This window comes from Oncorhynchus kisutch, linkage group LG2 (assembly GCF_002021735.2).
Source record: "Oncorhynchus kisutch isolate 150728-3 linkage group LG2, Okis_V2, whole genome shotgun sequence".
Lineage (NCBI taxonomy): Eukaryota > Metazoa > Chordata > Actinopteri > Salmoniformes > Salmonidae > Oncorhynchus > Oncorhynchus kisutch.
The window spans coordinates 41,862,278-41,890,214 of NC_034175.2; the positions used below are offsets into that span (position 1 = coordinate 41,862,278).

Sequence of the window (27,937 nt, forward strand, 5' to 3'; positions counted from 1 at the left end):
TCATAAGGATAAATCACCTAAATCCCCTACCATTGTTCGCGTGAATTGTGAGAATATGGTTCAGCTTCTTTTTTTTTTTTACCCTGCTTCTCAAATATCCCCCTAACTTGTTCTGTCTATCTCCATCCCACCCCAGGCAGTTCACGGCAGCCATGGCTGACCTGCACGAAGCGGCCAGGCTGTGTCCCAACAACCGTGAAATCCGGCGGCTGCTGGCCCGTGTAGAGGAGGAGTGTAAGCAGATGCAGCGCAGCACCACCCAGGGCAAACCGCAGGGGGCCACGTCCTCGTCAAACCAGGCCCCGGCCAACCACGACACAGAACACAAACACGAGGAAGGGGAGGAGGAGGAGATGTCGGGGCATAGCATGGCCGTCAGAGGTCTGGATGGACAGAACACTCTGGGGATGAATGACGTGGAAGGGGAGGGAACTTTTCCGTCTCAACACTCAGACAGGAGAGGAGAGAGAGGTGAGCCCTGGACACAGAACATCTACTCCATCAATAGAACTCTGCCTGACACCCTCAGCCTCATCACCCAGCAGCAGAGCACCAGGTCTTGCTCTCCCCCCTCTGGGCCCTCAGGCCCTGGCAGGCTGAGTCACCACCATTACCCTCCCCGGGAGCCCAGAGAGCCTACCAAGCAGGCCCAGATAGTCAAAACCAACCAGCACATGAGCTCCCTGCAGGCAGGAGGCCGCTCCTCGGGGGCCAAGTCCCAGTACGCCCCCTCCAGCCCCCTGCCCAGCCGACACATGTCCAGCATGCTGAAGCCAGGGGGTCTGGGCATAGACATCAGCCCTCTACCGCCCCCTCCTGACGAGCCAGTCTACAGGGAGCAACGCCTGTCTATGGCTGCTGCCTCCCAGAACATGGCTATGGGCCACCACTGCGAAAGGGACAGCGAATCCCTGCACTCTGCCCGGGCCTCCTACTCCTCCCAGGACCGTCTGTCTGCCCACTCGGTGTCCTCCCTGGACGCTCAGACCTCAGGGTCTCCCCAGGACCCCCTCAATGCTGCAGGGCCAGGCCAGGAGCGGAGGAAGGAGTGTGGGGGTAACGGGGTCTCCCAGGCACTCTCCCAGGGGGGAGACGGCAACATCAAGGTGTCCAGCTCCACCAGCTCCCTAGCCTCCAGCAGTAGTCTGTCGGAGAGCAGCAAGCTGCAGGGCCCTGACGTACGCACCAAGACCACCACAGACAAGGCCAAGCAGGGCCAGGGAGGCACGAGCGAGTGGAAACCCAGGCCCTTCATGGGCATCATGGACAAGAAGGCACGCTTTCTTCAGCAGCAGCAGCAAATGCAGCGGGAATTACTGCAGCAGGAACAACTGCAGCGAGAGCAACTGCAGCGAGAGCAACTGCAGCGGCAACAACTGCAGTGGCAACAACTGCAGCGGCAACAACTGCAGCAGCAACAACTGCAGCAGCAACAACACCAAGGGCTCCAGAACCACCCAGGCCTACAGCCCGCCACCGGAGCCCTCCGCAGCTGGCAGAGTCACTCCTCTGAGGGATTAGTGTCCCACACCATGTCTGCCATGGGCCTCCAGGCAGCAGGGGTGAACTGTGAGCTACCTTATGCCAAAATAGGGAGCACTTACCACGAGCAGCTCAAAGCTCCATCTCAGGGTGCTATGGGGAGCCTGCAGAATGGAATGCACTCAAAGGAATTTGCAGAGAAGTTGTGCCAAGCATCCACCTGTTACAAGGAATCCAAGCCAGCTCTGGCCATGCCGTCGCACACTTTTGTGGACAGTAAGCCCAAGCAGCCAAGCTTAGTCCGAGAGAATCCCGCCATTCACGTAGCTTCAATGAAACCAAAGCGATCATTCATAGAGTCAAATGTGTAGGAATATTTATCTCCCCTCTCTCAACTCACAGACTCATGTGCGTGCATACACAAACAGCGAGATACACACGCTGGCACGCACATACAGACAACATGTACACACCCACAAACACTTTACACACACACCTTTGCAAAAATTCTAAGTGGAGAGATATAATTTTTATGGGCTGGTAAAAAATTAAGCAATGCAAGTTGAAACTTTGAAAGAAGTACGCAAACTATGTTTGTTCCCCCTGTGAATATCCGCCACATGGAGCGTTTTGATTGAAGCAGTAACAGAACAGATGTATTTCTTTCCTACTATTGCGTACAGCTGTTTGCTTCTGTTACAGGATGACATGTTCCCTCTTATTCAGCAAAGCTGGAGACATTGCAGTGACAGCACTTTACGCATTTACATAGGCCTTTAAGTAAAGTGCTTATACAACATATTATATTACAGTATAATGTTATTACTGAATTGTTCAGTGTTAAGTATAAGACAATATTTGCATCCAAAATGGCACCCTATTCGCTATATACCGTAGTGGACTACTTTTAGTCGACCCTGGTCAAAGTAGTGCACTATATAGGGAATATGGTGCCATTCTGGACACATCCAATGGGATTTGAACTGTGTTCATTATGTCAATGGTGCTGATGACAGAATTACGGAGCTATTTAGAAGAGCTGTAAGGATATGTTTGAGATGGGCATTCCTGTGTTCTAAGAAGGATGTTGTAGATCCTCACATTGTGTGTATATATAAATATATATTTTTCCTTCTTTTGAGTGAAGATCAATGTCAGTGTATTGACTTATCTGTATTTTGAGGTTTATTTGATGCACAATTTGGTTCCAACTGTGTTCAAGGTTCTGAAAAATGTATTTGTTTATATGTTTGTACATTCTATAAATTGCCCGATAACGTTAACTAAATCCTCTCTCTATCTGCTTGTCGTTGCTGTCACGTTAATTTATTTAGTGTCTATGGCTTGATTCATTGTAAAAAAATATATTTTATATAGTTATTTTTGCACAGCTACTAAGACATTTTACAAGTTCAATAATAATCTCTGTCAAAGTAATATTGGTTTAAGTGCATGCCACAACTTCAATTTATAATAAAGAGTTTCAAAAATCAATATCTATAAACAAAAAGGTTTGGGGGAGCATGGTGCCATTGACAATATTTTTATATGTATGTATGTTGAAATGGTTGCCATGTTTCCAGTATTGTGAGCTGTGTTACCCATAATCACATAGTGTAATAGAATATTACTGCCATTCCCAACATAGGGAAATAAAATCCCACCGAGAAAACACTCAGGCCTGCTGGCTGTCATTGTAGCAGGGAACAGGAGGCACAGTTCAACATAGCTCTAGTCCAGGGTGGTAGAGCCCGTTTGAATGCAGACTAAACGTCCTGGAACAGAGCAAAGTTAGACAATACATTTTAGAACCACATGTTTATACTGCATATACAGTATAAACGTCGACTCCAATTTAGTTTATTCCCAGAAAATCCTATTGCACAAATGATGTAAAGATCTAGTAATTTACAAGGCACACACAGGCAAACGACATATCATTCATTCATGAATAATCACCCTTGTTTAAGTATATAATAGAACTGTGCAGTGAACTGATTGTCAGTGATTACATTGTACAAATTTGTCTTAATTCTGAAATGCCCCCTTCGCATTGAGGATTTCAAGTTGAAGGCCGACCACAGTACTGCAGGCATTGTTTCCAGAAAACAAGATCCCCCATTTATAGTGAATGGGGAAATGGCGATTTTTGTGGTAAATATTCGTGGATATAAAAACCTTTTCCAAACACAATCATGGTACATGATTTCTATTTCACTGGATGTATGTCTTTGAAGCAATTCCGTTAAAATCACACACAGACAAAGTTCTAAGGATCATTTAGTTGCTAATGATAGCCTGTCGTACCTGGTTGGCCTTCAACTTGAGGTTCTCCATGAGAGGGGGTAGCACTGAGCTAGCCTGCACCGTCACTTCCTAGAGTAGCTCAAACTGCGCATGCAATGTTTCCAAAAACTTCATGTAGCAAGATGGCGACATGCTGAAATGACACTTCCTGATCATCAAATGCACCACTGAGTATTCTCATATTCTCACAATTGGGTGACCTCATTTTACAGTCTGCTTTAGAGTAAGGCATTACTGATTACTCGTACACCAATCCATCACTGAGTGGCAGTCCAACGGCCAATAGCGGTCTTCAGGCTTCTGTTGGGCATGACCAGAGTGGTTGGTAAAGGTAGGTTGGTCATGGGACTGGAGCGGTTCTTAGCACTGATCCAACTCTCAATGGCCTCTCTCTCATAGGAATATCCATCTGTTGATTTCAGACACATTTTATACATCAGACATTGACATAATTACTTTTATAGGCTACGTACAGTATAACGTGAGTTGGAGCAGGAAACAGTGCATATATTTTTTTTAAACAATAACAAATTGGCTACGTTAGCATTGACGAACAAGGACATGTGCAGTTGGAAAGTATTCAGACCCCCTTACTTTTTCCATATTTTGTTACGTTACAGCTTTATTCTAAAAAACTATTCTTAGTCTACACACAATACCTCATAATGACAAAGCGAAAACAGGTTTTTCTAAATGTTTGCAAATGTATTAAAAATAAAAAACAAATACCTTATTTACATAAGTATTCAGACTCTTTGCTATGAGACTCGATATTGAGCTCAGGTGCATCCTGTTTCCATTGACCATCCTTGATGTCTCTACAACTTTAATGGAGTCTACCTGTGGTAAATTCAGATGATTGGACATGATTTGGAAAGGCACACACACTCTAAATGTCCTTGAGTGGCCCAGCCAGGGGCCGGACTTGAACCCGATTGAACATCTCTGGAGAGACCTGAAAATAGCTGTGCAGCGACACGCCCCATCCAACCTGACAGAGCTTGAGAGGATCTGCAGAGAAGAATGCGAGAAACTCCCCAAATACAGGTGTGCCAAAGTTTGTAGCGTCATACCCAAGAAGACTCGAGGCTGTAATTGCTGCCAAAGGTGCTTAAACAAAGTACTGAGTATAAAGTCTGAATCGTAAATCAGATATTTAATTTTTATTTTTAAACACATTTGCAAAAATGTCTAAAAACCTGTTTTTGCTTTGTCATTCTGGGGCATTGTGTGTAGATGGAGGAACATTTTTTAGAATAAGGCTGTAATGTAACAAAATGTGTAAAAAGTGAAGGGTTCTGAATATTTTCTGAATGCACTGTATGGTTGCGTTTAGACCGGCAACCCAACTTTTTTCCACTAATTAGTCTTGACAAATCTTTTCAAGTCAGATTTTTCAGAGCTGATCGGATTGGTCAAAAGGCCAATTAATGGAAAAAATACACAGCCTGTGAGACAGATGTTTTCATGCCCTCTCCCTCACCTGCAGCAATGACAGGGTCCTTCATCACCTCTCTGGTGATTGGACAGAGGAACTCATCTGGGGCGTCTAGTCCCGTCAACTCTGCCTTCAGAGCTTCCACCTTCCTCAGGACTTTACCACGGAGACCCACCGACTCTAGAAAAACAATGGCAACATACAAAACTATACTGGACAAACATATAAAACGCAACACGTAAAGTGTTGGTCCCATGTTTCAAGAGCTGAAATCAAAGAACCCAGAAATGTTCCATATGCACAAAAAAACGTATTTCTCTTAAATGTTGTGCACAAATTTGTTTACATCCCTGTTAGTGAGCATTTCTCTTTTGCCAAGATAATCCATCCACCTGACAGGTGTGGCATATCAACAAGCAGATTAAACAGCATGATCATTACACAGGTGCACCTTGTGCTGGGAGCGGGCAATTGTTAAATAAAAAATGTAAATACACAGGTGCAGCTTGTTCTGGAGACAAAAGGCTACTGAAATATGCAGTTTTGTCCCACAACACAATGCCACAGATGTGTCAAGTTGAGGTAGCGTGCAATTGGCATGCTGACTGCAGGAATGTCCACCACAGCTGTTGCCAGAGAATTGAATGTTCATTTCTCTACCATAAGTGTAACCACGCCAGCCCAGGACCTCCACATCCGGCTTCTTCACCTGTAGGATCGTTTGAGACCTGTCACCCGGACAGCTGATGAAACTGAAGAAGAGTATTTCTGTCTGTAATAAAGCCCTTTTGTGAGGGAAAACTCATTCTGATTGTCTGGGCCTGTATAGATAAGTCATATTTATGGTTATTTGTGGTAGTAGTACATTTCCCTAGAAATTAACACAGCATGTGTGTGGACATTGGTGAAGGGTAAAGCCAAACTGAGGAACTGCCAGTGTCAGTGCTTCCATAAACAAGCCCTCATTATCTGTGCTAGGAAACCCAATGACAGCATCTACTGTTCAATAAAATGTGCAATCCTTTCTTCTGGCTTACCCCGATAAGAGACAGATGCATAAATCTGACTGGGATTCTCCTTCACCCATCTTCACAGAAACAAAGGGTAATACTGATGATTCAAAGTCTGTAGACAGATTTAAAGCTCTGCTTTTCAAAAGCAGCAGGCAACTGAACGTCATCCCTGAGGATCACTTGAATCTGTTATTGGTGTTGGAACTTGGAATGTTCCACAGGAAGAGAGATGGTTGCCAGGAAGATGTTCGCTATCACTTGGGGCACAGCAAAGCAACCGCTGCTCAATATAATTGTAACGCCTAAAGTTACCCAACGGAATAGGTTTGAATAGTGCATCTCCAGGGCCAGAGAATTGTGGTTTTCCGGTGGGTGCCAGTATGTCGACAGCAGGTACCAGTAGGCCACTTTTATTTAGAGCAGCACGTCACCTTTCTGGCATGGTGAAACAGAGCCCCAGACACAATGACGTCTGCCTCCGTCCGCCTCTTGGCTGCATTGTAGATGATTCAGTTAGGGCCTCTGGGGAACAGAACAGAGCTGCAGTCTGAAAACGGCCTCATTGTCAGGCAGTTCGACAGGGTCCGGGATGTATACCAAGGAATGATCATCTCCCAAATCAGACGGTTTTGACTAGATGGTATACAGCTACGGACAGAAGTGACTTTTCGTAGCAGGTTAGGAGAATTAACGTAGCAGGTTAAGATAATTAGGTTAAGGTTAGGAAAAGGGTTAGGGTTAGCTAAAAATCTCCCCGATGCGACCTGAACATACAACATTTTTACCGTAGCTTCATACCATCTAGCAGCAACCCAATCAGACCTCTTCCTGTGGAAGACCTTGCGCCTACATATGGAATGCTCTGTTTGTTAATCACAGTTCTGCCAGTGCCTAGTGACTTGGTGCTCAAGGGAAACAGATCTAAACACACACAAACACACACGTGCGCTTAGGCTAGGAACTGACAGAAAACTGTGTTGGTGGCGTGAAAGACAGAAACCCCAGCACCACATGACTTTAGTGTCTCTGTAGAGTTAATTAGCTAGCACCTGCAATCAGGGGCCCCATGAGACTATGGGGAGCAAACTCAATCAATGTGATTGGAGGAAACTCAGTGCAGATGCAGCACTATAGATAGATCGGGCAGTGCAATCACAAAAGGTCAAATCCCAGTGGGGAAAAGTGCTCAATCAAAATGTGTACGTCCAATTAGACTTGCTGAACCCATTAGTCATACAATTAACTAATGTGGATAAGGGAATTGCTCAACTCTGAGCAATATTTACAGTATCTTTCTTTGTGACTGCATTGCAGCAAATGAGGTGACATTCATGATTGCTTGCGAAATACACTTTGTAACTTACCCTCACAGTTTGCATATTGACAATCACAGGACCAAGACTACATTGGGATACATTGACAAACCACCATAAACCTGTAATGCAGCGGACTGAAGTTTGCTGTAATGGGGATTGTTGTACCAGAAAAGCTAGTCCCTAGAGATAACACATGTCCTACTGTGCTGCACCGAGGTGCTGTTCTCTCTGTGGGTGTGATACAGAATTCACCCTAAACCCCTACAGCAGGGATCATCAACTAGGTTGCAGCCGTGGGACAATTTATTTCTTGAGCGGATGGTCAGAGGGCCGGAACATAATTACAAATCATTTGTAGACTTCATATTGACCGCAAGAAGACAAAACAGATATATTTTACAAAAAAAAGTATCATTTCAAACCTTGCTTATATTTCGATACAATTACATACACAGTATCTTTCTATTATGCGTGGGAATACTTTGGAACAGATTTCCAAAATTAAAATCACCTGGTGTTTTTACAGTCTTTTATGTCCAACAACAACAAAAAATGGGGGGGGGGGGGTCTAATTTATTTCACTGTATCCACAAACAGCATCTTCAGGAAATCCTAAAGTAGGTTAGTGTGGACAGCAGAACGGAAAGGGGATTCATAGCAATGTATTGCTTCCTCAGTAACAATTCATTGGTAATGATTAATACTGATTCAGAAAACTATAGTCTTTATGGCACTATCTATTTCAATCATATCACAGTGAAGACACAGAGTAAACATGTCATTTTCTCTCTAACATTGATGGTTGAGGTAATAGCATGCCATAGAAAATGTAAGACACTAGGTCCTGTCCAAACTATTTTAACATCTAAGGTCATCTGATGGCTGATGGGAAATTGTCTGAAGCTAATTATATAAGCAAGTCATTTCCAATTGGACATTTTGGAAGTAGTAATGTCACACCTTGGCAGCCCCAAAGCAGATTACAATTTGATTTGAGGAGCATTGTGGGAATATTAGAAGCCAGATAAAAGCCTCTGTGGCATGTATTCCATTCCAACAGAATTGCACAATCCAGAATAATCCTATGTATCTACTCCTGGGTCCCTTCATTACTAACTAGGAATGGAGATGCCAGGTCACAGGTCAGACACGGGCGCCGCATGGCCGGGGGGGGGGGGGGGACATTATTAATAACCTTTCATCATTAATATAATAATTTATTTACAATTGTACTAATAAAACTAAACGGTTTCTTTTTCACACCCTCTATTTACATGGTCCTGCCCCCAAACCAGGTGTGAACGGTACTTGCTAGCAGTGAATTGCGAGTGAGGAGTGCCGCTGGAGCATCATGTCTCAGCTTCCTAAAGGAAAATCTGGTTTACAAAAACGAAAAGAAAGAAAAGACAGGAGAGAGGAAAGAAAGGGTGATACTGTCACCCAATTTTTCACAAAGAAAGATGGGTGTAGTCTGTGATTTACCTGTTAGCAAATAGTGAAATAGGCTACTTTTGCTCCCCTAACATTAGTTACATAACATCTTCACAGGGTGTTTACATTTCACTCCTCTTTTAGCCGACATTTAATCATTGCAGGTAAACCTTCAGCAAGATATTCATACTAAATCAGTTGTCCCTGCCTGGTGTCAGGCCAAACAGATGCAGCCTCAGGCTCAGCAGCCCTGTCTCCCCATCCCCATACCCCTGAACCAGCCCTGTCTCCCCATCCCCATACCCCTGAACCAGCCCTGTCTCCCCATGCCCCTGAACCAGCCCTGTCTCCCCATCCCCATACCCCTGAACCAGCCCTGTCTCCCCATACCCCTGAACCAGCCCTGTCTCCCCATCCCCATACCCCTGAACCAGCCCTGTCTCCCCATCCCCATACCCCTGAACCAGCCCTGTCTCCCCATGCCCCTGAACCAGCCCTGTCTCCCCATCCCCATACCCCTGAACCAGCCCTGTCTCCCCATACCCCTGAACCAGCCCTGTCTCCCCATACCCCTGAACCAGCCCTGTCTCCCCATCCCCATACCCCTGAACCAGCCCTGTCTCCCCATCCCCATACCCCTGAACCAGCCCTGTCTCCCCATCCCCATACCCCTGAACCAGCCCTGTCTCCCCATGCCCCTGAACCAGCCCTGTCTCCCCATCCCCATACCCCTGAACCAGCCCTGTCTCCCCATACCCCTGAACCAGCCCTGTCTCCCCATCCCCATACCCCTGAACCAGCCCTGTCTCCCCATCCCCATACCCCTGAACCAGCCCTGTCTCCCCATCCCCCTGAACCAGCCCTGTCTCCCCATCCCCATACCCCTGAACCAGCCCTGTCTCCCCATCCCCCTGAACCAGCCCTGTCTCCCAACTGAAAAAGGTGAGTAGCATTGTGTTGAATGACATGTCAGTTGGCATAGTGCGTGGGAATTTCTTTTTTTATTATTATGAAAAAAATGAAAATGATTCAACCCTTTTTCAATGATAAGAATTCAAACACTAATTATTTTTCCACATAATGATCATTATATGAAACAAAAACAGCCTAGACTGTATTGGATGCTGGACAGTTTGAAGCATTGAGTGACTCAGTCTGTATAAGTGACAGCCAATGTTAAAATAATACCTTCAAATCATATGGCCAAGGTAAGTCTCCATGGCTTTGATGCAGACTGAAATATGGTAGTTTACACACATCTAGTGGTGGGAATACGCAACTGTAGGTAATTTGGGTCAATATTCTGCAGTTTTCAGTGCTGCTTAATTCTTTCCCGTGGTGCATGAAGTTGATTTAAGTCATTAAAGTAACTGAAATAGCAACTGAAATGTTGATTATGATGTTATTACAAATGGTATTATATTATAGGATATACTATAATTTGCGTCAAGCACACTACAGAGCCAGGACCCTCTTCAAGTGATACAGTTTTGTCATGGAGGAGTGTGGAAGTGGAGGAAGAGGTGAAAGACAGTGCCGGCAGTACCAATGACCAATCAGCTAGCCACGGCCCGCTAGCTTTCTCAACGCCGTGCCTTCCGTTCGCCTAGCACAGTAGCGACTACCGAACGGCTCCCTGACTCACCTATTGCTGCTCATTGGACCCTATGATCACTCGGCTACACATGCCTCTCTCTAATGTCAATATGCCTTGTCTTCTGCTGTTCCGGTTAGTTATTATTGTTGTATTTCACTGTAGAGCCCCTAGTCCAGCTCAACATGCCTTGGATAGCTCTTTTGTCACACACCCCACACATGGGGAGACCTCACCTGGCTTAACTCGTGTCTCCAGAGATGCAAGCTCTATCATCGTCAATCAATGCCTAGGTTTACCCCCACTGTACTAACATCCTACCATACCCTTGTCTGTACATTATGCCTTGAATCTATTCTACCACGCCCAGAAATCTGCTCCTTTTATTCTCTGTTCCCAACGCACTAGACGACCAGTTCTTATAGCCTTCAGCCGTACCCTTATCCTACTCCTCCTCTGTTCCTCTGGTGATGTAGAGGTTAACCCAGGCCCTGTAGCCCCCAGCTTTACACCTACACCCTAGGCACTCTCATTTGTTAACTTCGGTAATTGTAAAAGCCTTGGTTTCATGTACGTTAACATCAGAAGCCTCCTCCCTAAATGTGTTTTACTCACTGCTTTAGCACACTCTGCTAACCCTGATGTCCTTGCCGTGTCTGAATCCTGGCTTAGGAAGGCCACCAAAAATTCAGAAATTTCCATCCCCAACTACAACCTTTTACATCAAGATAGAACTGCCAAAAGGGGTGGAGTTGCAATCTACTGCAGAGATAGCCTGCAGAGTTCTGTCATACTATCCAGGTCTGTGCCCAAACGGTTCGAGCTTCTACTTTTAAAAATCCACCTTTCCAGAAATAAGTCTCTCACTGTTGCCGCTTGTTATAGACCCCCCTCAGCCCCCCGCTGTACCCTGGACACCATGTGAATTGATTGCCCCCCATCTATCTTCAGAGTTCGTACTGTTAGGTGACCTAACCTGGGATATGCTTAGCACCCCGGCCGTCCTACAATCTAAGCTAGTTGCCCTCAATCTCATACAAATTATCAAGGAACCTACCAGGTACAACCATAAATCCGTAAACATGGGCACCCTCATAGATATCCTGACCAACCTGCTCTCTAAATACACCTCCGCTGTCTTCAACCAGGATCTCAGTGATCACTGCCTCAATGCCTGCGGTCAAACGACCACCCCTCATCACTGTCAAACGCTCCCTAAAACACCTCAGCGAGCAGGCCTTTCTAATCGACCCGGCCCGGGTATCCTGGAAGGATATTGACCTCATCCCGTCAGTAGAGGATGCCTGGTTGTTCTTTAAAAATGCTTTCCTCACCATCTTAAATAAGCATGCCCCATTCAAGAAAATGTAGAACTAAGAACAGATATAGCCCTTGGTTGACTCCAGACTTGACTGTCCTTGACCAGCACAAAGACATCCTATGGCATACTGCATTAGCATCAAATAGCCCCCGCGATATGCAACTTTTCAGGGAAGTCAGAAAACAATATAGTTAGGAAAGTTAAGGCTAGCTTTTTCAAACAGAAATTTGCATCCTGTAGCACTAATTCCAAAAGGTTCTGGGACACTGTAAAGTCCATGGAGAATAAGAGCACTTCTTCCCAGCTGTCCACTGCACTGAGGCTAGGAAACACTGTCACCACCGATAAATCTACAATAATCGAGAATTTCAATAAGCATTTTTCTACGGCTGGCCATGCTTTCCACCTGGCTACGCCTACCCCGGGCCAACAGCTATGCACCCCCCGCAGCAACTTGCCCAAGCCCTCCCCCCCACTTCTCCTTCCGCCAAATCCAGATAGGTGATGTTCTGAAAGAGCTGCAAAATCTGGTTCCCTACAAATCAGCTGGGCTAGACAATCTGGACCCTCTCTTTATAAAATGATCTGCCGAAATTGTTGCAACTCCTATTACTAGGCTGTTCAACCTCTCTTTCGTATCGTCTGAGATCCCTAAAGATTGGAAAGCTTCCGCGGTCATCGACCTCTTCAAAGGGGGAGACACGCCAGACCCAAACTGTTATTGACCTATATCCATCCTGCCCTGCCTTTCTAAAGTCTTCAAAAGCCAAGTTAACAAACAGATCACCGACCATTTCGAATCCCACCATATCTTCTCCACTATGCAATCTGGTTTCCGAGCTGGTCATGGGTGCACCTCAGCCACACAAGGTCCTAAAAGATATCATAACCGCCATAGATAAAAGACAGTACTGTGCAGCCGTTTTTATCGACCTGGCCAAGGCTTTCGACTCAATCACTGCATTCTTATCGGCAGACTCCATAGCCTTGGTTTCTCAAGTGACTGCCTTGCCCGGTTTACCAACTACTTCTCAGATAGTTCAGTGTGTCAAATCGGAGGGCCTGTTGTCCGGACCTCTGGCAGTCTCTATGGGGGTGCCACAGGGTTCAATTATCGGGCCGACTCATTTCTCTGTATATTTCAATGATATCGCTCTTGCTGCTGGTGATTCTCTGATCCACCTCTACGCGGACAAAACCATTCTGTATACATCTGGCCCTTCCTTGGACACTGTGTTAACAAACCTCCAAACAAGCTTCAATGCTATACAACACTACTTCCGTGGCCTCCAACTGCGCTTAAATGCTAGCAAAACGAAATGCATGCTCCACAACAGATTGCTGCCCGCACCCACCCGCCCGCCTAGCATCACTACTCTGGACGGTTCTGACTTAGAATATGTCGGACAACTACAAATACCTAGGTGTCTGAAAACTCTCCTTCCAGACTCACATTAAGCATCTCCAATCCAAAACGAAATCTTGAATCCGCTTCCTATTTCGCAACAAAGCCTCCTTCACTCATGCTGCCAAACATACCCTCGTAGAACTGACTATCCTACTGATCCTTGACTTCGGCGATGTCATTTACAAAATATCCTCCAACACTCTACTCAGTGCCATCCGTTTTGTCACCAAAGCCCCATATACTACCCACCACTGCGACCTGTACGCTCTCGTTGGCTGGCCCTCGCTACATATCCGTTGCCAAACCCACTGGCTAAACGGTCATCTTTGCTAGGTAAAGTCCCGCCTTATCTCAGCTCACTGGTCACCATAGCAACACCCACCCGTAGCACACGCTCCAGCAGGTATATTTCACTGGTCATCCCCAAAGCCAACTCCTTCTTTGGTCGCCTTTCCTTCCAGTTCTCTGCTGCCAATGACTGGACACTTATATCTCCCTCTCTATCTTTATGCATCAGCTGTCAGAGCAGCTTACCGATCACTGTACCTGTACACAGCCCATCTGTAAATAGCATACCCAACTACCTCATCCCCATATTGTTTTTTTCTTGTTGATCTTTTGCACCCCAGTATCTCTACTTGCACATCATCATCTGCACATCTATCACGCCAGTATTAATACTAAATTGTAATTATTTCGCCACTATGGCCTATTTATTGCCTTACCTCCCTAATCTTACTACATTTGCACACACTGACATATATTTTTCTATTGTGTTATTGACTGTACATTTTCTTATCCCATGTGTAACTCTGTGTTGTTTGTGTCGCACTGCTTTGCTTTATCTTGGCCAGGTTGGAGTTGTAAATGAGAACTTGTAATCAACTGGCCTACTTGGTTAAATAAGGGTGAAATAAAAAGAAAATACGTTTTTTTTAAAATGCAGATGATGAGGATAGAGAGAAGGTGCACAGAAAGAGACAGACAAATTGAGGATGTTGAAAAACAATCTGATCAGTGACTTTGCTAGCAAGAAGGCTCACTCTTGGCAAGTAAAGCTGAGCATGGGCCAGTGATAACTGTTAAATGGCATGGCTATGGATATCGGATCACTACACGCGATGCCCACAGGCATGATAATGTTCATTTATTTGAATTGAAGAGGTTATTCATTCATGTTAAGAGAACTTTCCATTCAAGAGTTGTACCATTAACATTTAGACTGTAAAAGATGGCCTTTAGCACATTTCCTATAGAGGGTATCAGTCTTGCATCAAATAGTGAATTCCACTGAATGCAGAATGTTGCGTGCAGGTCTGCACAGTGTTATATTTTCACAGCTCACTGTCAGTAAACATCGTACAGTAAATATTAGACTAAAAGAGAGTTGCAAGCCTGCAAAGGTAGAGTTATTTAAAGCGTTGAATGGGTTGATTGAGATCAGGAGGTGTGTGGTTACAGCAATTGCGCAGGGTTGGTGTGGCCTGTGGTGGTGGGGCCCAATGTGATATCTTTTCATGGGGCCCAAAACCCCTGCCGGGGCCCCTGGTTAGACATGCCTGGGATCTGTGTGTTGTGTTGTAGGTAGGGTGGCAAAAGGGTTTTACAGAAATCATAGTTGGAGGATTCTGGATGTCCTGATTCCGGGAATCTTCCAACCCGCAGAGTTTCCCCGCTGCAACCACTGTTAAACTGTTGCCACACCCACATTTTTTACTAAATTAATCTGGATGGAAAAACACATTCAGTGTAAATTGAAATGACTAGAAGCAGTCAGAAAGTTTGTAGAAAATATAATTTACATACATATCTATTTACATGAGATATATCTATAATCTTTGAGAACTACAAATCACCAGAAAGCTAAAACGATTAAACCAATAAATAAAATGAATTTCTGAGTACTTTTGGCATGGCTGGATTACCGACCGAGCACGCAGAGCACACAGAGAACTGCAGGAAATTAGCTTTCACTCTGCAACATTTCCTGTCAACTCTTCTCAAACTCCTACAACAAAAAGTATCCCCCCCCCCATACCCCACCTTTGCAAAAAAAATATATAGGAGAAACACTGAACCCGGGTTTCTGGAAAATCTGGTAATTTGGGGAACGTTACCAGAATTTTGCAACCCTAGTTATGAATTCCATGTCCTTACCAATGCTCAGCTCTGAGGCCAGGGTCTCCTTGGTCAGACAGAGCAGCTCAGGCCCGTCTATGTTATTGGTTGTGAAGGTTGTGACCAGCTCCTCCAGACCCTCCTCACTCAGCCAGGCCAACACATCCTCCTCGGACCAGTCGCTCACCAGCAGCCTGGAGTGACCTGACAGCTTCCTTCCTGCTCCTGTGGGACACACACAAACACAGGAAGGGAGGAAGGGCCTTCCCACATGCCCCCTCCTCGAGTCCTTCACCCCCGCCGTCTCCTGCAATACTACTTATCAGATCCCTACAAACACATACCACACATCCCACACATTCCACACAAAGAAGACCCTCTATCGGTGCTGACAGCAAATGACCAACCAGTGATTCCTAACCTGTCACCAAACTATACATCCTCTTTTTATCAACAGTGCTTTAAATCACATTTGCATGCCCTGGGAATATTTATCAGCTTCGGAGCCTCCCTCCCCCCGGCAAGGTTGTGTTTTTCTGGCCTTTGCAGGCACACTGTTCGTCAGAGGCAACCTTCACATGACATTGTGCGAGCGGCTATCATTTTTCATGTATCGCCAAGATAAAACGCACAGTGTTGTGTACTGCGCTTGCTAATGACACCACGTAGGAAATGTAAAGCATGGAGTGTTTATCATTAAGCAGCTGAGTGATATTTCACATTAACGTGGCATTGTTGGCTTTTCCTCACCTCTCTCGCTCCCTTCACGTCACCCTCCATCTCTCACTATCTGTTATCCCAGTCATTCACAATCGTTTCCTTGCCCCTCAGGCCAAAATACCACCACCACTGACTTCCCCACTGAATTTCCCTCTCAGAAGCATACATGTGGATGGAGGCTTAATGATGTTATGTGAAACAGCACCAACACTATCAACCGAAACGCACCAGAACAGTAAGTGGCCTCTTATCAAATCTGCCTGCACTGTACGGTAACACCTCCCCCTTCACAGTCCCACAGAGATGGGAATCTGAGCCTGCATCCCAAATGGCACGCTACGGACCTAGTCAAAAGTAGTGCACTCTATTTGGGACTCAGGGGAAGGTCATGTCAATATCCTTGAAGCTTCTGGGAGCCTAGCTGACTGGGGGGGGGGGGGGGGGGTTTAGGGAAGCTCTGCCAAGAGAGGGTTCTTTTTTTATCTGGAAAGGTTCCACTCTTGAACTGGCTCCTCCTCGTCATCTGTCACTTTACAAGTCCTCATCGTTTATTTTAATGCCTCCTCCAGACATCTCATCCATTTATTGGCCCAGCATCTGGCTCCAACTCCCCTACGTACAGATCTAGGATCAGCTCCCCTAACCCTAACCCCATTAGTGGGGTAAATGCTAAACTAAACAAAGATCAGCATCTGTGGCCAGTATCTGGAGACTTCTGCTCCTGACCGTCCCATCGTGCACTGGAACGAATGAGAAGACATTTCCTTGTGTGTTCTTACCTTGGCACGAGGGGTTCCTGGGTTGAGCTCGAAGTCACAAGAAAACGCAAGATGAATCACATTCAAAGGAAATTGTGTACACAGAGCAAGAGGGAGAGCTTGGAATGTGCTCCGTCAACGTGCCTACTCTCAGAAGGAAACCCTCTGTTGAATACTCTAGTCTAGCTTGGCCCCCTGATGTCTGCAGACACGGCTTCATTTCCTGAGTGTTTACGTGTTTAAGACATTTCACCTGATTTATCTCTGTCTCTCCATTGGGCCCTCTGCAAGTGTGGCACTGTGGGGCTTAGAGGTTAAACAAGGTCATTATGGATCGCATCACCTAGGTTCAGAGCCAGCCTGCTAATGACCATTAAAGGGGGGGAAAAAATAAAATAATAATTCTACTTCCTATTCATAATCTCCAGCACCACCCAAACATCAAATGGCCAGTTTCTATGTTTTGTAGTAGAAAATATAGAAGATAAGTGTTTCCCATGACATCATGGGTGTGCATCATGTGATGTTAACCAACTGCATACAAATTGTCTAGAAACTGGTTGATGATGTCATTGGAAACATTTATCTTCCTCTATATTTTTTTACTTTTAGTCTGGCCCTGTCAGCAGAGCAGGCACAGTACTCCTCCTCCAGCTCTCCCAGAAGAGCTTCTCCCGCTGGGGCTACATTCCCACTACACTCCCTGTGGAACTGGCTGCCTGGCTCACACAAAATGGCTGCTGGGCTTTGATACATTAGAGTACAGCAGGCTACTACCTACCCTGCCCGCTATCTCTATCTGCTATCCTCCACACGTTGACCTTCTTGTCCATGGAGCCAGTAGCTATCCAGGGCAGGGTTGGAGAGAAGGCACAGGCTGTCACAAAGCTAAGAGAGGGAGGCACGGGATTTTCAGTGTCTTTGACGCATACAATTCCAGTGAGTTATCAAACGTCAGAGAGTAACAGGCAGGTCATGCTGGTACCTCTCATGGCGTTTCAAAGTGTGAAGGAGGACTCCATCGTTCTACAAAGGAAGAGATGAACAAACATTGACAAAGAAGAATGTCTGGCATTTCTCACTGTTTAGAGACTGTGATTTGTACACGGGAAGCAGTGGTGTTAGTGTGGACGGATACATCTGTTTAAAAAGCAAAACAACTTACTAAGACCACACCCAAGATTGTGTTTTACATACCGCATTGTACACGGTCACCGTTTTATCCACTGAGCTGTTGAAGAACACGTAAGAGTGATTACATGTATTTCTTTTTCTCAACAGCTCATCAGTACAAGATACAAACAAATTGTATTTTTCCATTATGTGCAGAAATTAAGCAAAAACTGCTACTTCACTAAACAAACACGAGCATGAATGAGATTGAAGCCTCCCTCACTCACAGAGCAGAATGTTGTAACAGAGTAGAGACCCCTAGTGGTACAATAGGATAACAGCAGTATTTAAAAGCAGCAATGGATGTTTCTACCTGATTATACCAACAGAGGCTTATTCCCACTGAATAGGGATGTATAGAATTATTTGGTCACACCTTACATTACAGTGATGCTATGACTGTAATTATTCCTGTAAGTACCCTAGAGTAGCATTAAGGCTATGCCAAAATGAGTGTTAGGGTAGTCCCCACTGGGTACAGACGTCAAAGCATATTCCACGTTGGTTCAACGTAATGCAATTGAAATGATATGGAAACAACGTTGATTCAACCAGTGTGTGCCAAGTGGGTCTGGTCTAAGGCGTTCGTGCGGCTTGCGTTAGGATAGCTCTGGTCCATGGTGTTCATGCAGCTCGCCATCCGCACAAAACGCCCTGGACCAGAGCTATGGTTAGGGTTAAGGGTCATGAGAGGACTAACATCAGAGCATACATGGAGGACGGACGGTCTTACCCTGAGACAAGCAGCTCACTATCAGAAGAGAAGGCACAGGAGAGCACAGGGGCTGACTGACCAGTCAGAGTGTGGAGCAGCTTCATCTCACAGGCTGGGAATCAATAACACACAAAGACCTCATATAGAGAAGACCTCGCACCCACTGGCTGTGTGTCACACTGACCACCCTTCTGACCATCCCTGGAACCCTTCCCATGACCACAAGCACAGTTGGATTAACAACTGACTGTTCATTTAGGATTTGGTTACACACACACACACACACTACATTCCAATTCAGTAATGCCACATCGTGTTTGCAGGTTGACAACTGAGCACTGTGGTAAGGCTGTTGTCCCTTTTCAAATTCATCTTATCTACATGACATTCTTTCCCTGCTGGCAAGTCATTCAAAATCTCTAATTGCTTATTTTTAATTGAGCCTTTACAGGCTGAGTAAGTAGTGATGGCCATGTGGCTATTAAAATTCACAGTGAATGAAGAGATAAAGATATAAATGTTTTTTTTCTTTCTAAAACACACAACAACAACAAAAAACACTACAGGACAATTAAGGAGGAAACGCATGAATAATAACACATCGGCTACATTCCTGGGAATGTGGAACAATAACCAGGCGAGGCACAGCACCAGGGCCTGTACTTTGCAGCAGGCGGCCTATTCTGCAGCCTGTGAGAGGTACAGTGCCTTGCAAAAGTATTCGGCCCCCTTGAACTTTGCGACCTTTTGCCACATTTCAGGCTTCAAACATAAAGATATAAAAATGTATTTTTTTGTGAAGAATCAACAACAAGTGGGACACAATCATGAAGTGGAACGACATTTATTGGATATTTCAAACTTTTTTAACTCAAAAACTGAAAAATTGGGCGTGCAAAATTATTCAGCCCCTTTACTTTCAGTGCAGCAAACTCTCTCCAGAAGTTCAGTGAGGATCTCTGAATGATTCAATGTTGACCTAAATGACTAATGATGATAAATACAATCCACCTGTGTGTAATCAAGTCTCCGTATAAATGCACCTGCACTGTGATAGTCTCAGAGGTCCGTTAAAAGCGCAGAGAGCATCATGAAGAACAAGGAACACACCAGGCAGGTCCGAGATACTGTTGTGAAGAAGTTTAAAGCCGGATTTGGATACAAAAAGATTTCCCAAGCTTTAAACATCCCAAGGAGCACTGTGCAAGCGATAATATTGAAATGGAAGGAGTATCAGACCACTGCAAATCTACCAAGACCTGGCCGTCCCTCTAAACTTTCAGCTCATACAAGGAGAAGACTGATCAGAGATGCAGCCAAGAGGCCCATGATCACTCTGGATGAACTGCAGAGATCTACAGCTGAGGTGGGAGACTCTGTCCATAGGACAACAATCCGTCGTATATTGCACAAATCTGGCCTTTATGGAAGAGTGGCAAGAAGAAAGCCATTTCTTAAAGATATCCATAAAAAGTGTTGTTTAAAGTTTGCCACAAGCCACCTGGGAGACACACCAAACATGTGGAAGAAGGTGCTCTGGTCAGATGAAACCAAAAGTGAACTTTTTGGCAACAATGCAAAATGTTATGTTTGGCATAAAAGCAACACAGCGCATCACCCTGAACACACCATCCCCACTGTCAAACATGGTGGTGGCAGCATCATGGTTTGGGCCTGCTTTTCTTCAGCAGGGACAGGGAAGATGGTTAAAATTGATGGGAAGATGGATGGAGCCAAATACAGGACCATTCTGGAAGAAAACCTGATGGAGTCTGCAAAAGACCTGAGACTGGGACGGAGATTTGTCTTCCAACAAGACAATGATCCAGAACATAAAGCAAAATCTACAATGGAATGGTTCAAAAATAAACATATCCAGGTGTTAGAATGGCCAAGTCAAAGTCCAGACCTGAATCCAATCGAGAATCTGTGGAAAGAACTGAAAACTGCTGTTCACAAATGCTCTCCATCCAACCTCACTGAGCTCGAGCTGTTTTGCAAGGAGGAATGGGAAAAAATTTCAGTCTCTCGATGTGCAAAACTGATAGAGACATACCCCAAGCGACTTACAGCTGTAATCGCAGGAAAAGGTGGCGCTACAAAGTACCTCCCTTCTCACCTCACATTGTATATAGACTTGTTTATACTGCATTATTGACTGTATGTTTGTTTTTACTCCATGTGTAACTCTGTGTCGTTTTATCTGTCGAACTGCTTTGCTTTATCTTGGCCAGGTCGCAATTGTAAATGAGAACTTGTTCTCAACTTGCCTACCTGGTTAAATAAAGGTAAAATAAATAAATAAATAAATTAACTTAAGGGGGCTGAATAATTTTGCACGCCCAATTTTTCAGTTTTTGATTTGTTAAAAAAGTTTGAAATATCCAATAAATGTCGTTCCACTTCATAATTGTGTCCCACTTGTTGTTAATTCTTCACAAAAAAATACAGTTTTATATCTTTATGTTTGAAGCCTGAAATGTGGCAAAAGGTCGCAAAGTTCAAGGGGGACGAATACTTTCGCAAGGCACTGTACGTGTTCTCTGGTTTCATTCCCTGTGTTTCTGTGTGCTCCCTTCAGTGTCCTGTGTCTGCTGCTCTAGGACAAAGGCACCACAACACATCCATGTGGAACACCACTCTGGACACACGGCTCACCCAGGAACAGCTGTTTCGGATGATCTCCTCATGTGTAGTTCCCACCGTGAAGCATGGAGGAGGTGGTGTGGGGTGGTGACACTGTCTGTGATTTTATGGCATGCTTAACCAGCATGGCTACCACAGCATTCTGCAGTGATATGCCATCCCATCTGGTTTGGGTTTAGTGGGACTATCATTTGTTTTTCAATAGGACAATGACCCAACACAGCTCCAGGCTGTGCAAGAGCTATTTGACCAAGAAGGAGGGTGATGGAGTGTTGCATCAGATAACCTGGCCTGCACAATCACCCGACCTCAACCCAATTTAGATGGTTTGGGATGAGTTGGACCGCAGAGTGAAGGAAAAGCATCCAACAAGTGCTCAGCATGTGTAGGAACTCCTTCAAGACTGTTGGAAAAGCATTCCAGGTGAAGCTGGTTGAGAGAATGCCAAGAGTGTGCAAAGCTGTCATCAAGGAAAAGGGTGGCTACTTTCATAATTCCATGTGTGTTATTTCATAGTTTTGATGTCTTCACTATTATCTTACAATACAGAAAATAGTAAAAATAAAGAAAAACTTTTGAATGAGTAGGTGTGTCCAAACGTGACTGGTACCGTATATATATATACAGTTATACACACATCTAGAACAGAGACCAGCATATTGGACTCTTTAACTAGTATGTGTTGAAAATACCGTAAACAGACTTTAAACAAAGTTTGGATACATTTATTAAAATGTTCATATGGAAAGGTACTGATGCGCACAGATGCGGTTTGTTCTAAACTAATGCAATTATTTTTTTCAGTTCAGATGATTCAAGGTTGTTGATGCTGCTCCCTATCTTTTCGAGAGAGAGAGAAGAGAGAGCGAGAGAGAGAGAGACTGGGGTGAATGGAGGCCAGGCCAGCTTACCTGCTGCACCATGCTGAGATACGATCCATACCTTCAGTTGACTGTCCTGTCCACAGGAGGCCAATCGAAACTTGACCGAACTGAAATCTGTGGAGCAGAGGAACAAACGCGGCACATTGGCCCTTCATCAGAATAACAATGTTAACTTGTTTACAAACCAGGCAATAACCCTCATAATAAAATCCCATCACAATAGGAGGACACAAATGGTTGTTGCCTATCATTTGAAGTGCTGGGCAACATTGATAATACATTTCAGGCAATTTCTAGAATTCAACTCTGACAATCTTAAATGGATTGCATTGATAATAGGAACTCATGTTAATGATTGATTAAAGAGTAAATAAATGTTTCACCAGTTTAATAAATGATTAGCTGAGAGCGGGTGGAACATCTAAAAAGACTGTAGGAAATAAATACAAATACTGATCTACAGTGTCTTCAGAAAGTATTCATACCCATTGACTCATTCCACATTTTGTTGTGTTACAGCCCGAATTCAAAATCAATAAATATAGTTTTTCCCCTCACTCATTTACACACCCCGTAATGACAAAGTGAAATGTTTTTTTTGCAATTTTTGAAAATTTACAAAAAATGTCATATAGAAATATCTAATTTACATAAGTATTCAAACCCCTGAATCAATACAGTACATGTTAGAATTACATTAGGCAGTGATTACAGCTGTGAGTCTTTCTGGGTAAGTCTAAGAGCTTTGCAAACCTGCAATGTACACTATTTCACAATATTCTTTAAAAAAATATTCAAGCTCAAGTTGGTTGTTGGTCATTGCTAGATAGCCATTTTCAAGTCTTGCCATAGATTTTCAAGCCGATTTAAGTCAAAACTTGAACTAGGACACTCAGGAACATTCAATGTTGTCTTGGTAAGCCTTGTATTTTAGGTTATTGTGCTGCTGCAAAGGTGAATTGGTCTCCCAGTGTCTGTTGGAAAGCAGACTGAACCAGGTTTCCTCTAGGATTTTGCCTGTGCTTAGCTCTATTACATTTATTTTTATCCTAAAAAAACTCCCTAGTACTTGCCGATGACAAGCATACCCATAACATGATGCAGCCACCACCATGCTTGAAAATATGAGTGGTACTTAGTGATGAGTTGTGTTGATTTGTCCCAAACATAATGCTTTGAATTCAAGACCAAGTTAATTTCTTTGCCACATTTTTTGCAGTTTTACTTTAGTGCCTTGTTGCAAACACGATGCATGTTTTGGAATATTTTGATTCTGTAAAGGCTTTCTTCTTTTTACTCTGTCATTTAGGTTATTATTGTGGAGTAACTACAATGTTGTTGATCCATCTTCAGTTTTCTCCTATCACAGCCATTAACAACTCTATAACTGTTTTAAAGTTAGTTGGAGGTTGGAGACTTATATCTCCCTCACTAACTTTAAGCGTCAGCTGTCAGAGCAGCTTACAGATCGCTCCGGCTGTACACAGCCCATCTGTAAATAAATCCAACCAACTACCTACCTCCTCAGTATTTGTACTTGCACATCCTCATCTGCACATCTATCACACATCTATCACATCTAATTACTTTCCCACTATTGGCCTATTTATTGCCTCACCTCCTTACTTCACTGTATACAGATTTTTCTATTGTCTACGTTATCCATGTCGTGTGTTGTTGTTTTTGTCGCACTGCTTTGCTTTATCTTGGCCAGGTCGCAGTTGTAAATGAGACTTCAACTGGCCTACCTGGTAAAAGGCCTCCACAATCAACCGATCTCAACCCAATTGAGATGGTTTTGGATGAGTTGGACCGCAGAGTGAAGGAAAAACCCGGGCGACACTGGGCCAATTGTTCACCCAATCACGGCTGAATGTGATGCAGCCTGGATTCGAACCAGGTACTGCAGTGACACCTCTTGCACTGAAATACAGTGTCTTAGACAACTGCGCCACTCAGGAGCCTAGTATATGTGGGAACTCCTGTTGGAAAAGCATCCCAGGTGAAGTTGGTTGAGAAATCAATAAGACAACTGTTGCACTGAAATACAGTGTCTTAGACAACTGCGCCACTCAGGAGCCTAGTATATGTGGGAACTCCTGTTGGAAAAGCATCCCAGGTGAAGTTGGTTGAGAAAATGTGGCTACTTTGAAGAATCTAAAATATATTTTGATTTGTTGAACACTTTTTGTCACTCCATGATTCCATATGTGTTATTTCATAGTTTTGATGTCTTCACTATTGTTATACAATGTAGAAAATAGTCAAAATAAAGAAAAACCCATGAATGAGTAGGTGTGTCCAAACTTTTGACCGGTACTGTATGTGTGTTTTTTCCTTACACATGATACCTCAACTGGGCACTATCCCAATTTGTTGAAGAGAACAGTGACTCAATGAAAGGATCAGGGAATGAGGTAACTATGCTGTGCTCATCTTACCAATGTCAAACTGGGGTGCAAAATGGCAGCAGGCCACCCCCATATCATGGGCATCCCTCTCTGCATAGAGCTGCTTCATGTCCAAATCCCACACTTTGATATCTCCAGATGTACATCCTGTCACAAACATCTGACCACACGGAGTGAAGCAGCACGCCATCACCGTGGCCTCTGTCACGGCCTTAGATCTGGGAAGTTGAACAGTGGAATATGACGTACCATTTTAAAGAGTAGGCCTATATACACGTATTAGGTTGGAGAAATGAGGACAAGCAATACAATGCTTTATTCAAGATTGGACACACCAACTTCAAAAGCTTGGACACACCTACTCATTCAAGGGATTTTCTTTATTTTACTATTTTCTGCAATGTAGAATAATAGTGAAGACATCAAAACTATGAAATAACACATATGGAATCATGTAGTTACCAAAAAAAGTGTTAAACAAATCAAAACGTAGATTATTCCAATTAGACACCCATTTCCTTGATGGCAGCTTTGCACACTCTTGGCATTTTCTCAACCAGCTTCACCTGGAATGCTTTTCCAACAGTCTTGAAGGAGTTCCCACAAATGCTGAGAACTTATTGGCTGCTTTTCCTTCATTCTGCAGTCCAACTCATCCCAAATCATCTTAATTGGGTTGAGGTCGGGTGATTGTGGAGGCCAGGTCATCTGATGCAACACTCCATCCCTCTCCTTCTTGGTCAAATAGCCCTTACACAACCTGGAGGTGTGTTGGGTCATTGTTCTGTTGAAAAAAAATGATAGTCTCACTAAGCCCAAACCAGATGGGATGGACTATCGCTGCAGAATTCTGTGGCATCCATGCTGGTTAATTGTGCCTTAAATTCTAAATAAATCAGACACTGTCATCAGCAAAGCACCCCCACACCATCACACCTCCTCCACGGTGGAAACCACACATGCGGAGATCATCCGTTCACCTACTCTGCATCTCACAAAGACACAGCGGATGGAACCAAAAATCTCCAATATGGACTCATCAGACCAAAGGACAGATTTCTACCGGTCTAATGTCCATTGCTCGTGTTTCTTGGCCCAAGCAAGCCTCATTTTTATTGGTGTCCTTTAGTGGTGTTTTCTTTGCAGCAATTCGACCATGAAGGCCTGGTTCACGCAGTCTCCTCTGAACAGTTGATGTTGAGATATGTCTGTTACTTTACTCTATGAAGAATTAATTTGGGCTGCAATCTGTGGGGCAGTTAACTCTAATAAACATATCCTCTGCAGCAGAGGTAACTGTGGGTCTTCTTTTCCTGTGGCGGTCCTCATGAGAGCCAGTTTCATCATAGCACTTGATGGTTTTTGCAACTGCACTTGAAGAAACGTTCAAAGTTCTTGACATTTTCCGGATTAACTGACCTTCATGTCTTAAAGTAATGGACTGTTGTTTCTCTTTGCTTATTTGAGCTGTTCTTGCCATAATATGGACTTGGTTTTTTACCAAGTAGGGCCATCTTCTGTATACCACCCCTACCTTGTCACAACACAACTGATTGGCTCAAAAGCATTAAGAAGGAAAGACATTTCACAAGTGTACCTTTAACAAGGTACACCTGTTAATTGAAATGCATTCCAGGACTACCTCATGAAGCTGGTTGAGAGAATGCCAAGTGTGCAAAGTTGTCATCAAGGCAAACTTTGAAGAATCTCAAATATATTTTGATTTAACACTTTTTTGGTAACTACATGATTCCATATGTGTTATTTCATAGTTTTGATGTCTTCACTATTATTCTACAATGTAGAAAATACTAAAAATAAAGAAAAACCTTTGAATGAGTAGGTGTGTCCAAACGTTTGACTGGTACAATGCAATATAGGGATTTGTCTCATGATCTATAACCTACTTGCGTAATTTCTTAGAGTGGAAATCCCAAAGGGCCAAGGTTCCATCTGATGCCCCTGACAGCAGGAGAGAGGAGTCAGGAGACAGTGAGCACACCCTGACTGGGCTGCCTCCAGGATGTTCAAATTTCGTCTTTACCTCACCTGTTGCCATACTCCAAATGATAGTTAAAGCGTCTGTGGAACAGGTGAACAGGTAGGTGCCACATACACTGAAACTGCAGCAGTGAACTCCATAGCGATGGCCTGACAGAGGCGAAAACGGCAACTCCGAGAAGTCATTGGTGTTATAGATGCGTATGGTCTTATCCCCGGAGCAAGTCGCCAGTAGTGTGGGGGAGAACGCGCACCAATATACTTCATCTCGATGGTCCTGGAGCGTGCAGATTAATGACACCATTTTGTCACGGTAGATGCTCTTCCTGTAAGTAAAAGTGAACAACCTTAGTTTACACTAGGTGGCGCAAAACACCCAGGCATTAACGGAACCGAAATTCTGTATGTATATCACTGGATATAGAATAATACACCAAAATCAGGTAGGTATGTACTACTTTCATGTGTGCAGGTGTTAAATCAGACAAAGGCGTTTTGTTACTGATATTGTTAATATTGCCAAATCTAAAACTATGAATCTTTGAAAACAGTCTTACCTTTCTTCAGCCGACCTTGTGCTGTTGGTGACATGTGACGCTTACCTTTTGTACACACCTTTTGTACACAATAAACCTCATGACCGATTGCTCAACACGTGACATTGGAAGTTGTTATATGACACTGGAAAATGTCCTTGTATTTACGAGCATGTTTCTCAAATATCCAATGTACTCTTTCGAGGTAGAAAGGAGTTGGAGCACTTAATAAAATTAAAAAAGCAGAGATGTAGTTATTTTAGCTCACTTTAATCCATTGTACATGATGCGGGCAGGTGACTGACGTTTCGACGTCAAGAGTGACTTGAGCCATTGCACTTAATCTCCTATTTACAGTGTAGTGGCCCATTTTGACAGTGTAAGAAAATAAAATGTTTCAAGGTAAATGACAAATTATAGAACAAAATAATACGAGAAACTCTCGTTAATCAATAGGCTTTGTCGATACTGATACACTGAACAAAAATATAAATGCACCAAGTATTGGTCCCATGTTTCATGAGTTGTAATAAAATAATCCAGAAATTGTCAACACACTCAAATGTTGTGCACATTTTTTTTTTTTTACATCCTTGTTAGTGAACATTTCTCCTTTACCAAGGTAATCCATCCACCTGACAGGTGTGACATATCAAAAAGCTGAT

General features: G+C 44.0%; 2 protein-coding genes across 8 annotated transcripts in view; one reads left to right on the forward strand and one right to left on the reverse strand.

Annotated features, from left to right (window-relative positions):
• The window catches only part of LOC109866085 (protein TANC1), a 267,888-nt gene extending 264,732 nt beyond the window's left edge, over positions 1-3,156 (forward strand). For 3 of the 5 annotated variants that reach the window (XM_031794472.1, XM_031794469.1, XM_031794471.1), the window contains one exon: positions 137-3,156. In XM_031794472.1, coding sequence (XP_031650332.1) covers positions 137-1,853 — 1,717 coding nt within the window. In that variant the 3' untranslated portion in view covers positions 1,854-3,156. The remainder of the gene's footprint in view (positions 1-136) is intronic. The other 2 variants (XM_020454642.2, XM_031794474.1) reach the window with 1 other exon arrangement.
• LOC109866121 (WD repeat, SAM and U-box domain-containing protein 1) lies at positions 3,010-27,419 on the reverse strand. Of its 3 annotated transcripts, XM_031794479.1 has the most exons (12): positions 27,294-27,418; positions 26,785-27,062; positions 26,643-26,697; positions 24,766-24,953; positions 22,352-22,438; positions 18,813-18,906; positions 18,104-18,137; positions 17,892-17,932; positions 17,688-17,794; positions 15,468-15,653; positions 5,273-5,407; positions 3,010-4,198 (listed from the first exon to the last, which is right to left on the reverse strand). In XM_031794479.1, the coding sequence occupies exons 2-12, from the start codon at positions 27,038-27,040 to the stop codon at positions 4,047-4,049; spliced, it is 1,335 nt and encodes a 444-aa protein (XP_031650339.1). In that variant the 5' UTR covers positions 27,041-27,062; positions 27,294-27,418; the 3' UTR covers positions 3,010-4,046. The 3 variants fall into 3 exon arrangements, with proteins under 3 accessions (XP_031650339.1, XP_020310254.1, XP_031650341.1); XM_020454665.2 differs by having other exon boundaries at positions 26,643-27,062; XM_031794481.1 differs by lacking the exons at positions 3,010-4,198; positions 5,273-5,407 and adding an exon at positions 14,443-15,036 and having other exon boundaries at positions 26,643-27,062; positions 27,294-27,419.
• Between the last annotated feature and the right edge of the window lie 518 nt (positions 27,420-27,937).

Bases quoted from the DNA above. Each gene is read 5' to 3' on its own strand.
- LOC109866121 (XM_020454665.2), bottom strand. From the start codon at position 27,040: ATGGTGTCATTAATCTGCACGCTCCAGGACCATCGAGATGAAGTATAT. The intron at 17,933-18,103 runs GTATGTAAAACA...CTTCCTTTGTAG, and splicing joins CGGTGACCGTGTACAATGCG to AACGATGGAGTCCTCCTTCA. The intron at 4,199-5,272 runs GTGAGGGAGAGG...TGAAATCAACAG, and splicing joins GGACCCTGTCATTGCTGCAG to ATGGATATTCCTATGAGAGA.